Genomic DNA, 14,873 nt, shown 5'->3' with positions numbered 1-14,873 from the left:
TTGAGATAAGTCACAATGTCGATTGTTTTTATTTAAGGGACCAGTAGGACCGAAGGGGGACAAGGGGGACACCGGTTCTCCGGGTTTTGCCCCTAAGGTAAGCCAATCTACTCTCCGAATCTTGATGACACCGCCTTACTAAGTCAGCCATTAAAGGGCAATGAATGTGGTTTGTTCAGGGTGAGAAAGGAGAGCCAGGTATCGTCATGGGTCCCGATGGACGTCCTTTCTACCTGGGGGGCGAGGCAGGAAATCAAGTAACTATGGCATAATAAACAAACCCTGTTTCCATATGAGTTGGGAAATTGTGTTAGATGTAAATATAAACGGAATACAATGATTTGCAAATCATTTTCAACCCATATTCAGTTGAATGCACTACAAAGACAACATATTTGATGTTCAAACTCATACATTTTATTTTTTTTTGGCAAATAATAATTAACTTAGAATTTCATGGCTGCAACACGTGCCAAAGTAGTTGGGAAAGGGCATGTTCACCACTGTGTTACATGGCCTTTCCTTTTAACAACACTCAGTAAACGTTTGGGAACTGAGGAGACACATTTTTTAAGCTTCTCAGGTGGAATTCTTTCCCATTCTTGCTTGATGTACAGCTTAAGTTGTTCAACAGTCCGGGGGTCTCCGTTGTGGTATTTTAGGCTTCATAATGCACCACACATTTTCAATGGGAGACAGGTCTGGACTACAGGCAGGCCAGTCTAGTACCCGCACTCTTTTGCTATGAAGCCACATTGATATAACACGTGGCTTGGCATTGTCTTGCTGAAATAAGCAGGGGCGTCCATGGTAACGTTGCTTGGATGGCAACATATGTTGATCCAAAACCTGTATGTACCTTTCAGCATTAATGGTGCCTTCACAAATGTGTAAGTTACCCATGTCTTGGGCACTAATACACCCCCGTACCATCACACATGCTGGCTTTTCAACTTTGCGCCTATAACAATCCGGATGGTTCTTTTCCTCTTTGGTCCGGAGGACACGACGTCCACAGTTTCCAAAAACAATTTGAAATGTGGACTCGTCAGACCACAGAACACTTTTCCACTTTGTATCAGTCCATCTTAGATGAGCTCAGGCCAGCGAAACCGACAGCGTTTCTGGGTGTTGTTGATAAACAGTTTTCGCCTTGCATAGGAGAGTATTAACTTGCAGTTACAGATGTAGTGACCAACTGTAGTTACTGACAGTGGGTTTCTGATGTGTTCCTGAGCCCATGTGGTGATATCCTTTACACACTGATGTCGCTTGATGATGCAGTATAGCCTGAGGGATCGAAGGTCACGGGCTTAGCTGCTTATGTGCAGTGATTTCTCCAGATTCTCTGAACCCTTTGATGATATTACTGACCGTAGATGGTGAAATCCCTAAATTCCTTGCAATAGCTGCTTGAGAAAGGTTTTTCTTAAACTGTTCAACAATTTGCTCACGCATTTGTTGACAAAGTGGTGACCCTCGACCCATCCTTGCTTGTGAATGACTGAGCATTTCATGGAATCTTTTTATTTTACACCCAATCATGGCACCCACCTGTTCCCAATTTGCCTGCTCACCTGTGGGATGTTCCAAATAAGTGTTTGATGAGCATTCCTCAACTTTATCAGTATTTATTGCCACCTTTCCCAACTTCTTTGTCACGTGTTGCTGGCATCAAATTCTAAAGTTAATGATTATTTGCAAAAAATGTTTATCAGTTTGAACATCAAATATGTTGTCTTTGTAGCATATTCAACTGAATATGGGTTGAAAATGATTTGCAAATAATTGTATTCCGTTTATATTTACATCTAACACAATTTCCCAACTCAAATGGAAACAGGGTTTGTATGTTTCTGTTTGCTTTTACATCCAGTTGCACGTGTAGAGTGTAAATACTGTACCACTATGTGTCTGTTCACAGGGCGACGTTGGACCTCCTGGCCCAGTTGGACCTCCAGTATGTTTTCTGCATATACATTTATTTTATTTTTTTATTTAACTAGGAAAAATCCCATTGAGATTAAGAACCTCTTTTTCAAGGGAGTACTGGCCAAGAGGCAGCAGAGTTACAAATACAATGACCGGATGGACATCAAGTAAAACAGTTAGAGATAACTGAGGCTCCTTCAAATGCTCTCAGTTTAGATTTAAAAGCATTTAAGGATAAATAAAAATTCAGTCAGCTTCCAGTCCCTTTGTAGCATGTTCCAAGCACAAGGAGCTGCATAGACAAAAGTAATGTTACAGTTAAAGTACCAATGATTGTCAGACACACACTAGGTGTGGCGAAATTATTCTCTGCATTTGACCCATCACCCTTGATCACCCCCTGGGAGGTGAGGGAAGCAGTGGGGATTTGGTGATTTAACCCCCAATTCCAACCCTTGATGCTGAGTGCCAAACAGGGAGGTAATGGCTCCCATTTTTATAGTCTTTGGTATGACTCGGCCGGGGTTTGAACTCACAACCTACCGATCTCAGGGCGGACACTCCAACCACCGGGCAAAGCTTTTTTCCCGAGCTCAGTGCGAGCAAAAGGGACAAAGAGCAACAGCTGATCGATGGATCTCAGAGCATAAGAGTCCGTACTTCTCTGTGAAATCAATGCACAAATATAATCAAGCAATAGTCCCAGAAGAGCCTTGTAAATAAAACATGTACCAAATGGACAGAGAAGGCCATCCCACCCGAGAGTACAAGTCACAGTGGTGTGTCATGGCTCTACAGTTTGTGATGAACCTCAAAGAAGCTTGGTAAACACAGTCCACCATCTGTAGACAGGGATGAGTAGCATTCATATAAAAAAGATCACCATAATCTATCCATCCATCCATCCATCTTCTTCCGCTTATCCGAGGTCGGGTCGCGGGGGCAGCAGCCTAAGCAGGGAAGCCCAGACTTCCCTCTCCCCAGCCACTTCGTCCAGCTCCTCCCGGGAGATCCCGAGGCGTTCCCAGGCCAGCCGGGAGACATAGTCTTCCCAGCGTGTCCTGGGTCTTCCCCGTGGCCTCCTACCGGTCGGACGTGCCCTAAACACCTCCCGAGGGAGGCGATCGGGTGGCATCCTGACCAGATGCCCGAACCACCTCATCTGGCTCCTCTCGATGTGGAGGAGCAGCGGCTTTACTTTGAGCTCCCCCCGGATGACAGAGCTTCTCACCATATCTCTAAGGGAGAGCCCTGCCACTCGGCGGAGGAAACTCATTTCGGCCGCTTGTACTCGTGATCTTGTCCTTTCGGGTCATAACCCAAAGCTCATGACCATAGGTGAGGATGGGAACGTAGATCGACCGGTAAATTGAGAGCTTTGCCTTCCGGCTCAGCTCCTTCTTCACCACAACGGATCGATACAGCGTCCGCATTACTAAAGATGCCGCACCGATCCGCCTGTCGATTTCACGATCCACTCTTCCCTCACTCGTGAACAAGACTCCGAGGTACTTGAACTCCTCCACTTGGGGCAGGGTCTCCTCCCCAACCCGAAGATGGCATTCCACCCTTTTCCGGGCGAGAACCATGGACTCGGACTTGGAGGTGCTGATTCTCATCCCAGTCGCTTCACACTCGGCTGCGAACCGATCCAGCGAGAGCTGAAGATCCTGGCCAGATGAAGCCATCAGGACCACATCATCTGCAAAAAGCAGAGACCTAATCCTGCAGCCACCAAACCAGATCCCCTCAACGCCTTGACTGCGCCTAGAAAGACCGGGGTGGTGGTTCCTCTCTTTAAGAAGGGGAACCGGAGGGTGTGTTCTAACTATCGTGGGATCACACTCCTCAGCCTTCCCGGTAAGGTCTATTCAGGTGTACTGGAGAGGAGGCTACGCCGGATAGTCAAACCTCGGATTCAGGAGGAACAGTGTGGTTTTCGTCCTGGTCGTGGAACTGTGGACCAGCTCTATACTCTCGGCAGGGTCCTTGAGGGTGCATGGGAGTTTGCCCAAACAGTCTACATGTGTTTTGTGGACTTGGAGAAGGCATTCGACCGTGTCCCTCGGGAAGTCCTGTGGGGAGTGCTCAGAGAGTATGGGGTATCGGACTGTCTGATTGTGGCGGTCTGCTCCCTGTATGATCAGCTTGGTCCGCATTGCCGGTAGTAAGTCGGACACGTTTCCAGTGAGGGTTGGACTCCGCCAAGGCTGCCCTTTGTCACCGATTCTGTTCATAACTTTTATGGACAGAATTTCTAGGCGCACCATAATCTTGCACAGATAAAAATGTGGCAGAGACAAGGCGCTTTTTTTTACACCAAGGGAAAAACATCTCTTATTACAGAAGAAAAAACCCAATTTAAGTTTTACTTTCTTCACCAGTTGATAAATAAAAGGTTTAAAAGTGAGAGAGTCACCAAGGTATTTATATTCATGCACCACTTCTGTGACATTCCCTTCAAAAGTGGACACTACCGGGGGAGTTTGAGGCACCTTCCTATGTTTGGAAAACAGCATAAGTTTTGTCTTGTCAGCATTGAGAACCAGTTAAGTGAATTCTGCACAGCGACAAAAGCTTTCAGCAAGGAATTAACAGCCTGTTCAACAGATGATCCGGAGCAATAAATATTTGTATAGTCAGCATAAAAATGCATATTAGCATCAGACATAACACATTCTCACCAAAGGCTGGGTTTCCCAAACTTTTGTTGAGCCAAGGCACATATTTTTACAGTGGACGAGAAAGGTCACAACAATTGCAAACGCCACAACACAACGACTTTTAGCTACAGCACAATTGCAAAAGTCACAATAATTACAAACATACTTGCCAACCCTCCCGGATTTTCCGGAAGACTCCCGAAATTCAGCGCCTCTCCCGAAAACCTCCCGGGACAAATTTTCTCCCGAAAATCTCCCAAAATTCAGGCGGACTCAGGTCCTCCACAATATAAGAAAAGCGTACCTGCCCAATCACGTTATAACTATAGAATGATGGAGGGCGAGTTCTTGGTTTCTTATGTCGGTTTATTGTTAGGCAGTTTGATTAACGTCCTCCCAGCGCGGAACAACACACAACAACAGCAGTCACTTTTTTGTATACCGTAAAGCAGTTCGTCTGCCGTAAACAGCAATGTTGTGACACTCTTAAACAGGACAATACTGCCATCTAGTGCATTTGATGAAAGCACTTTTGTGCGTGCCACACATCAATGCTCAGAGAGGGTGTTCAGCATGGTTAGAAAAATAGTGACAGAGAATAGAACAAGGATGGACAATTCAACCTTTAACTCAACAATGAGTAGATGAGTGTTACGTGTGTGTATACGTGTAAATAAATGTACACTGAAATTCAAGTATTTATTTTATATATATATATATATACATATATATATATAATATATATATATATATATATATATATATATATATGTATATAGCTAGCTAGCTAGATATCACTGAACGTCAAGTATTTCCTATATATATATATATATATATAGGAAATACTTGGCTTGGTGAATTCTAGCTGTAAATATACTCCTCCCCTTTTAGCCACGCCCCCGTCCCACCCAGACCACGCCCACCCCCACCTCCCGAAATCGGAGGTCTCAAGGTTGGCAAGTATGATTACAAACACCACAGCACAACAGGTGGATATACTGGTCAATTGTCTACTTCCTCATCTGGTGGAAGAGTAACACAAGAAAGTATTAACTTAATTTGATTAATGCAATGGTTTCGTTTGTCACGATGTGTCGCTGGCACCACTGAAGTGGAATTGGATAATCTCACGCCACAGTAATGTGCCACGGCACAGTTGGTTGGTGTGACTGTCTCACCCTGTCAGGGTTCCATGGACCACCAAGGACTGACATGACTGCAAGCAGTTTGTGACTTCGTTTATTTTTCAATAGTACTCAGTCTCTGGTCGGGTCGCTTTTCAGCTCCTTCCTCTTCCACTGCTCGCTCTTCCAGTCGCTATTCAGCCTCCCGCGTCGTCGTCTGTCCCTCGCTCCCCGTTGATTTCGCGCTGCATGCGCTCACGTCTCTCCAGCTCCTTCCGCCCCGTCGTTCTCGGCTGCCGCTCTTTTACACACTGGGAGCAGCCGGGCGATCCACGCACCTGATGTTTATTACGGCAACGATCCCGGCGCCCCTCGCCGCTGGCCCGCCAGCCACGCCATCTCGCCGTCGGCCCCGGCGTGCCCCGCCTCGCTGTCGGTCTGCCGGCCACGCCTCCCCACAGTTGGGAATCACTGAGCTGATTAATTTAAATTCATTGATGGAAACAAACCTGTATAAGCTTCTTTTTTTTTTTCCAGGGCTCTTATGGTCCTACTGGCCCAAAAGGAGAAATCGGCTTTCCAGGTCGACCAGTGAGTGTGTTTTTTTGTTTGTAATTTTAAAAAATTCCCATCAACGCATGCGGTGTGTCAGGGTAAAATATGTTTCACATCATAGGGTCGACCAGGACTGAACGGCGTCAAAGGGCAGAAGGGAGAGTCAGATGGCGGGTCTGGATACGCCGTGAGTACATGTTTTCATGCAGAAGCAGAACTTCATCTACAACAAGTCATCCATTTTTGTTTTGGTGCAGGGTCCCCCAGGTCCGCCGGGCCCACCTGGACCTCCTGGACCGACATCCAGAGTGAGTTGAGATGCATCCAAGTCATCTGCGGTTGTTTTGATATTCCATTCTTTTGTGGTTTTAGGGATTTGAAGACTACTCCAGGCATTATCCAGGTGAGTGTGTGTTATATTAGGCTGTCATCTGAAACAATGCATCATCTCAATGTATGCTTCTTTATGTTGCAGCTGCTAAAGGAGAGAAAGGTGACCGTGGAACACCAGGTCTACCCAGCCAACCAGGTAAGGCAGCTTCCACTCGACGTCTTGGCTTCGTGTTCTGTGGTCTATTCTGAACTTCCTGCTTGTGATTCAGGTGTTGAGTCCAACTTTGACATATACGCCTTTAAGGTAAGCTTGCTGTGTCAGCGTAACACTACATGGACTTGGAGCATTCACACACTGGATGTTGTACAATGTTTCTGTATCCAGAGCGAGTTGAAAGGTGAATCAGGAGATCCGGGCTTCAAAGGAGAGAAAGGAGAACCAGGCGGTGGATATTATGACCCGCGTTATGGAGGAAGTGGAGCACCGGGTGTCCCGGGACCCCCGGTGAGATCCTAGTTTTGTGGTTTGAATGATGAACATACTGTTGCTCTTTGCATAAACAAGTCCACACACCCTTGAAGAATGAGGAAATTAGTAATCAATATCGTCTAACGTGATGCACTTCCTGCATAGTTCAGGTATAGGATAAGTATACCTGTTAGATTGAGAAAAAAAATTACTGTATCGTGCATCCTCATTGGAGAATAACCTGTCCCATTGAAGCTCTATGCTGAATACTAGGGATGGTCAATGTCAGAGTTTGTAGGACACGAACCCCAAGATGCAGAGAAGGTGGAAGGCATTGTGCGGGAAAACAAGATTTAATGTTCATAAAATAAAGGAAAAAACACAAACCAGGAACTAGGAACAGGAAACAGGATGCCAGGAAAACAGGAATTGGAAGACGAGAAACAAAAAGACAGCAAGCTACAAACATCTACAATAAATAGCTTACCGCTACCGCTTACAGCTACACTGGCATCGACAAGTAGGAAAGACAGGTCGGAACGACAATAATCCAGCACTGACTGGAGGAGAAGGCAGGTTTAAATAGCAGCTGGCTGATTGACACCAGGTGTGGCCAGGTGCCGATCAGCCACAGCTGAGGGGACACAGCACTCAGGGAGACAAGTAGGAAATAACCAAAATAAGAGCGCCGACAGGAAATAAAGACAAACAGAGGAAAAACTCAAAACATAACTAAACTGTCAGTGACAAACCTGACAGTCAAATCTGACACTTCAAATCGATATCTGTCTGATACTGGCCAAAGTAGGGCGACTGGTGCAATGGACGTCGAGTGGATCTAGCATAATATTGTGAGAGTCCAGTCCATAGTGGATCTAACATAATAGTGAGAGTCCAGTCCATAATGGGGCCAGCAGGAGACCATTCCGAGCGGAGACAGGTCAGCAGCGCAGAGACGTCCCCAACCGATGCACAGGCGAGCGGTCCACCCCGGGTCCCGACTTTGGACAGCCATATAAAATGAATGTTTCTGTGCACATTCGACAAGCGAGGGGACCTTCAGCACAGCCTCCATTATTCTCTAATAATACTCACATGGTACGATCTAATAACAATGGACTTTCACCAAAATATTAGTGTGCACTCTTACTATCACATACCTTTCTTGTTTTTAACTCGCGCAGCAAACCAAAAAAAATGTGTAATTTACAAAAGTGCTTCATCCGTTTTACTTCCTCTCAATAAAGTATATATTATCCAACCAGGGCCCGCAAGGGGACTCCATTGTTGGCCCCCCGGGTCCCCAGGGGCCACCCGGTTTACCAGGAAGAGGCTATGATGGTCAACCAGGACCACCGGGGCCACCTGGACCTCCAGGACCCGCCTTGCTTGGGCCTCACAGGGGAACACAAAGTATGTTGGGTACCAAATGAATTCATTTCATCTGTTCAATTTTCTTCTGATGTGGTTTCTTGCTTTCCATTTTGACTGACAGCCATCAGTATTCCTGGACCTGCTGGACCACCTGGAATCCCTGGATTACCAGGACACTCGTCGGGGGTGAGAAAATCAAAAAATAACCTGGAGAGTTGAATAATTAAAGTGCCTTTAGCACTGAATTCTTGTTGCCACTTCAAGATGCACAAAGATATCAAGTTTGTTGCTTGATTCTAGCCATCCTTGATCTGAAAAAGACAATTAGGTGCTCAGCATCATTCCGATGTGTGTCTTTGTGCATGCAGGTGACCGTGCTACAGTCCTACGATGTCATGACCGCTACTGCCAGAAGACAACCAGAGGGCTCGCTGGTTTATGTCATAGAACAGACAGATCTTTACTTACGAGTCAGAGAAGGGGTTCGCCAAGTCCACGTAAGTAGGACATCTTGGCTCTCATTAAACAGACCGGTCACCCAAGTTGCTTTTTCACATAATGTGTCGCGTCACCTTTTCAGCTAGGGGGCTACATTCCTCTGCCGGGTGAAGACGTGAGTGTTTAAATCTCCAAAATGTTGGGATTTTGGTTGTTTATGTTGAACGCTGTTGCAGGGCAATGAGGTTGCAGCAGTGGAACCCCCACCAGTTGTTCCGTATTCCCCGCACCATAACTCCAACGACTCCTATGGGCATGCGCAGAGTCCAGTCCCGGTAAATCCAGACCATTCTTCCCAGCCTGACCCACATCGGACCAGCCAGCCAAACCCTCCGTACCAAACAAACCATGATAGCCGAGAGCCAAACCTTCCCTATCCCAGATACCATCCTGACACTCGATACCCATCTCAGCCGGATCCACAATACCCGGCCCCAACAGACCCAAGATACCCGAGTTACACAGAACGGGTGGACCACCCAGATGGTCGTTATCCAATCCATTCATCCCATGAACGGCCACCATACTACGCAGTAACCCCTCAGCGAAGGCCCCATCCACCTGTGGCACACACTCCGACCCATCGTCACACATCAGGTCCAGGGGTAAGGAAAGTCACTTACTTACCTGCTGACTGTAGGAGATTTGAACTCATTTTCTGTTTCTCCAGCTCCACCTAATAGCCTTGAACCAGCCCCAGACTGGATCCATGCAGGGCATCCGGGGCGCCGACTTCCTGTGCTTCACCCAGGCCCAAGCCATCGGGATGAAAGGAACATTCCGGGCCTTCTTATCCTCCAAACTCCAGGATTTACAGAGCATTGTCCGCAAAGCCGACAGGGACCGCTTGCCTTTAGTCAACCTGAAGGTAATCGTATACAAAACAACTTGCAAAGCTAAAGATAATTAACATACGTGCATTTCTTACTTGCCAGGACGAGATTCTGTTTGACAATTGGGACGCCATGTTTAGAGGAGACAGAATGAAAGAGAATGTCCCAATCTACTCTTTTGATGGGAAAGATGTTCTGCGTGACAGCACATGGTACGTTCAAGCATCAATATAGCACAGATAGATGATAATCAGGGATATTGACCATTAGTTGGCCATTTCCATTTCCTGTTGACCGTCACAGGGAAGCTGTGGCCTATCCCAGCTGACTTAGAGTGGGAGGCAGGGTGCACGGAAGATGGCCTACTGGTTAACTGGGCGCTCTATTGGTTTACTCTTCGGTATCAACTGTTTAGAGAGAGGAATCCAGCTGTACTGCCATGGAGTTGGAAACATTCTGCTTTCAGTTTGTTTCTCTCCCAAAGCTAGAGGAAGACCTCATCATAGTGAGGAGCCCGATGAAGGGGTTATGTCCTTCGACCAGGGCTGTCTTTGATTAAAGATTTTCATCGTCAAATCTTTTTGTTGGATTTTGCCCATCATCAACCAGCTGTTGAATCTATGGTGACAATGATATGTGGTACTGTTCACTGACTGATCCAGGTGTCAGTAATTTAAGTTAAAGTTAAATAAAGTTAGCTAAAGTCCCAACGATCGTCACACACACACTCGGTGTGGTGAAATTTGTCCTCTGCATTTGACACATCCCTGTGTTCACCCTCTGGGAGGTGAGGGGAGCAGCTCGGAGATCATTTGGTAACGTCACATGGATGTGCTATAGCACTTATGCATGAATATTCTAAGTTTAATTAAAGGAAGTTATGAAAGGACTGCAGTCTTTCATTAAACCTCTAATGGCCTTAGTGGCCACATGCGTGGACAGCACCTTTTAGCTCTTATTTCCAAAATTGTGTACACTACTGAATTGGGGTCTTATGGCCTCTTATGTGGACACTTATACTGCCATCTGGTGGTGTCAGAAGAGTACAACATACAATGGAATTTTGAAAAAAAAGTGTAAAAATAAAAATTAGCACATGAAGTATACGTTTGTGTACTTATGGACTAAGTACATCATATCAAAAAATGATTCTTAGTAGAGATGTCCGATAATGGCTTTTTTGCCGATATCCGATATTCCGATACAGTCCAACTCTTAATTACCGATTTCGATATCAACCGATACCGATATATACAGTCGTGGAATTAACACATTATTATGCCTAATTTTGTTGCGATGCCCCGCTGGATGCATTAAACAATGTAACAAGGTTTTCCAAAATAAATCAACTCAAGTTATGGGAAAAAAAATGCCAACATGGCACTGCCATATTTATTATTGAAATCACAAAGTGCATTTTTTTTTTTAACATGCCTCAAAACAGCAGCTTGGAATTTGGGACATGCTCTGGGGTGGGTAGGGGGGATGGGGTTTTGGGTAGGGGGTAGGGGGGGGGGTGTATATTGGAGCGTTCCAGAAGAGTTAGTGCTGTAAGGGGTTCTGGGTATTTGTTCTGTTGTGTTTATGTTGTGTTACGGTGCAGATGTTCTCCCGAAATGTGTTTGTCATTCTTGTTTGGTGTGGGTTCACAGTGTGGCGCATATTTGTAACAGTGTTAAAGTTGTTTATACGGCCACCCTCAGTGTGACCTGTATGGCTTTTGACCAAGTATGCCTTGCATCCACTTGTGTGTGTGAAAAGCCGTAGATATTATGTGATTGGGCCGGCACGCACAGGAAGTGCCTTTTAAGGTTTATTGGCGCTCTGTACTTCTCCCTACGTCCGTGTACACAGCGGCGTTTTAAAAAGTCATACATTTTACTTTTTGAAACCGATACTGATCATTTCCGATAATACATTTTAAAGCATTTATCGTCCGATGATATCGGCAGCCTGATATTATCGGCAGAGGTGGGTAGTAACGCGCTACATTTACTCCGTTACATCTACTTGAGTAACTTTTGGGATAAATTGTACTTCTAAGAGTAGTTTTAATGCAACATACTTTTACTTTTACTTAAGTATATTTATAGAGAAGGAACGCTACTTTTACTCCGCTACTTTTATCTACATTCAGCTCGCTACTCGCTACGCTTTGTTTGTTTTGGTCTGTCAGACAGACCTTCAAAGTGCCTGCCTTACTGGTGACGTTTCACTTTGTTCCACCAATCAGATGCAGTCACTGGTGACGTTGGACCAATCAAACAGAGCCAGGCGGTCACATGACCTGACTTAAACAAGTTGAAAAACTTATTGGGGTGTTACCATTTAGTGGTCAATTGTACGGAATATGTACTGTACTGTGCAATCTACTAATAAAAGTTCCAATCAATCAATCAAAAGTGTGAAGGAAAAAAGATACTTTTTTATTTCAACCGTACATCCCGTCAAAAGCCTAAAGACTGACTGCACAGTTCCTGTCTTCACAATAAAAGTGCCGCTCCATCGCGCCTGCGCTTTCAAAACAAGAGTCTCCGAAAGCCAGCGCAAACAAGCTAGCAAGCTAAGGAGTTTGACGCCAATATATTTCTTGTAAAGTGTATAAAAACGAATATGGAAGCTGTACAAATAAGATGCCAAAAACCCACCACTTTCATGTGGTATTAGACAGAAAGGAGGAACTTTTCTTCTCCTCCATTTGAAAACGTGGACGTTATCATCACTACTGTCTGATTACAATCAACGCAAGTCATCAGAATCAGGTAATACACCAACTTATATTCTAGTCTTCATGAAAGAAAGGAATCTATATGTTAAACATGCATGTATATTCATTAAAACATCTTTAACATGTAAACAAAAACAGCAAAATAAATACATATAAATTATATACTGTATATATCAATGTATATGTATATATATATATATATATATATATATATATATATATATATATATATATATATATATATATATATATATATATATATATATATATATATATATATATATATATATGTGTGTGTGTGTGTGTGTATGTTACTCATCAGTTACTCAGTACTTGAGTAGTTTTTTCACAACATACTTTTTACTTTTACTCAAGTAAATATTTGGGTGACTACTCCTTACTTTTACTTGAGTAATAAATCTCTAAAGTAACAGTACTCTTACTTGAGTACAATTTCTGGCTACTCTACCCACCTCTGATTATCGGACATCTCTACTCAAAATCAATGTGTACATGATCTGTAATGAGGCATGGAACCACTATCCAACAATGTAACACTTTATTGTTCTTTAAGCGCTTAATGCTCATGGCCTTGTCATTCTTAAATGGTTAACTAAAAAAAAAGTTAAAATAAATGTTTGATCGATCCTACAGAGTATGTCTGCACATTATCACACGTCTTAGCTTTATAGCTTTAACATCAGTTTCTTTCTCGGTCGTGATTTGGGCTTGTTGATGGCTTTATCCATTGCACACGATCGACAAAAATAAAAATAACGCCGTGTTTTTTCCAGGCCTGAGAAGATGATGTGGCACGGCACAACCACTAATGGGCAGCGGCATGTGGATAGTTACTGCGAGGCGTGGCGTGTGAGCAGCCCTGCGCTGACTGGTACGGCGGCGTCGCTACAGAGTGGCAGTTTGCTGCAGCAGAGTTCCAGCAGCTGCTCCAGCTCCTATGTTGTGCTGTGTGTGGAGAACAGCTACATTGGCCAGGCCAGGAGATAAGCACACACACACACAAGAACCCTGCTACGGGCTATAACATTGTTAAATGGTCTCTTACACATTGTTTTTTAAATTGCATTTAGTGGTGCTACACAAGATAATCATAGGATATGTGAAACAGAAGCTACAGTATACTGGACTGTAACTGTGGACAGATTTGAACGTACCTAAGCTCCAATGAACAAGATCATGTATTTGAAAGGAAAACAACTAATAACTGTTTTTTTTTTTTTGCAATAACAAGGATATTTTGTGTGTGTTTTTCTAAATAAGCGTGCCTGTTCTTTTTCAACTTTTAACTGACGTCTTGTTTAAGTTTTTTGCAAAATAATTCCAAATATATCCGGTAATGTTAGGACATATTTGGCTTGACTTGATGCACATAAGCAGGGGCGCCGAAAAGGGGGGGTAAAGGAGACGGATTCTAGGGGCCCATGATGGAGGGGGGCCCAGAGAGGCCCCTAATGATGATGAAATTATGATACAGAAAAAATAATGACACTGTGTTGGGGGCCCTGTAAAGATTCCTTTCATGGGGCCCAAAATCCCTAGCGGCGCCCCTGCACATACAGGTAAAAGCCAGTAAATTAGAATATTTTGAAAAACTTGATTTATTTCAGTAATTGCATTCAAAAGGTGTAACTTGTACATTATATTTATTCATTGCACACAGACTGATGCATTCAAATGTTTATTTCATTTAATTTTGATGATTTGAAGTGGCAACAAATGAAAATCCAAAATTCTGTGTGTCACAAAATTAGAATATTACTTAAGGCTAATACAAAAAAGGGATTTTTAGAAATGTTGGCCAACTGAAAAGTATGAAAATGAAAAATATGAGCATGTACAATACTCAATACTTGGTTGGAGCTCCTTTTGCCTCAATTACTGCGTTAATGCGGCGTGGCATGGAGTCGATGAGTTTCTGGCACTGCTCAGGTGTTATGAGAGCCCAGGTTGCTCTGATAGTGGCCTTCAACTCTTCTGCGTTTTTGGGTCTGGCATTCTGCATCTTCCTTTTCACAATACCCCACAGATTTTCTATGGGGCTAAGGTCAGGGGAGTTGGCGGGCCAATTTAGAACAGAAATACCATGGTCCGTAAACCAGGCACGGGTAGATTTTGCGCTGTGTGCAGGCGCCAAGTCCTGTTGGAACTTGAAATCTCCATCTCCATAGAGCAGGTCAGCAGCAGGAAGCATGAAGTGCTCTAAAACTTGCTGGTAGACGGCTGCGTTGACCCTGGATCTCAGGAAACAGAGTGGACCGACACCAGCAGATGACATGGCACCCCAAACCATCACTGATGGTGGAAACTTTACACTAGACTTCAGGCAACGTGGATCCTGTGCCT

At 44.3% G+C, this 14,873-nt stretch overlaps 1 protein-coding gene across 2 annotated transcripts in view; it reads left to right on the top strand.

Moving 5' to 3' along the window:
* Positions 1-13,851, top strand: part of LOC133578330 (collagen alpha-1(XVIII) chain-like) — a 51,381-nt gene extending 37,530 nt beyond the window's left edge. For both annotated transcript variants that reach the window (XM_061932674.1, XM_061932672.1), the window contains 18 exons: positions 38-97; positions 180-257; positions 1,925-1,960; positions 6,257-6,310; positions 6,396-6,461; positions 6,532-6,582; positions 6,647-6,677; positions 6,750-6,803; positions 6,877-6,911; positions 6,993-7,112; positions 8,342-8,489; positions 8,572-8,636; positions 8,819-8,947; positions 9,031-9,063; positions 9,125-9,553; positions 9,619-9,816; positions 9,884-9,993; positions 13,304-13,851. In XM_061932674.1, the coding sequence (XP_061788658.1) occupies positions 38-97; positions 180-257; positions 1,925-1,960; positions 6,257-6,310; positions 6,396-6,461; positions 6,532-6,582; positions 6,647-6,677; positions 6,750-6,803; positions 6,877-6,911; positions 6,993-7,112; positions 8,342-8,489; positions 8,572-8,636; positions 8,819-8,947; positions 9,031-9,063; positions 9,125-9,553; positions 9,619-9,816; positions 9,884-9,993; positions 13,304-13,517 (1,911 nt within the window). In that variant the 3' untranslated portion in view covers positions 13,518-13,851. The remainder of the gene's footprint in view (positions 1-37; positions 98-179; positions 258-1,924; positions 1,961-6,256; positions 6,311-6,395; positions 6,462-6,531; positions 6,583-6,646; positions 6,678-6,749; positions 6,804-6,876; positions 6,912-6,992; positions 7,113-8,341; positions 8,490-8,571; positions 8,637-8,818; positions 8,948-9,030; positions 9,064-9,124; positions 9,554-9,618; positions 9,817-9,883; positions 9,994-13,303) is intronic.
* Positions 13,852-14,873: the final 1,022 nt, after the last annotated feature.

This window comes from Nerophis lumbriciformis, linkage group LG38, assembly GCF_033978685.3.
Source record: "Nerophis lumbriciformis linkage group LG38, RoL_Nlum_v2.1, whole genome shotgun sequence".
In the NCBI taxonomy this organism is placed as follows: domain Eukaryota; kingdom Metazoa; phylum Chordata; class Actinopteri; order Syngnathiformes; family Syngnathidae; genus Nerophis; species Nerophis lumbriciformis.
This window is presented reverse-complemented; position numbering and strand designations above follow the sequence as displayed.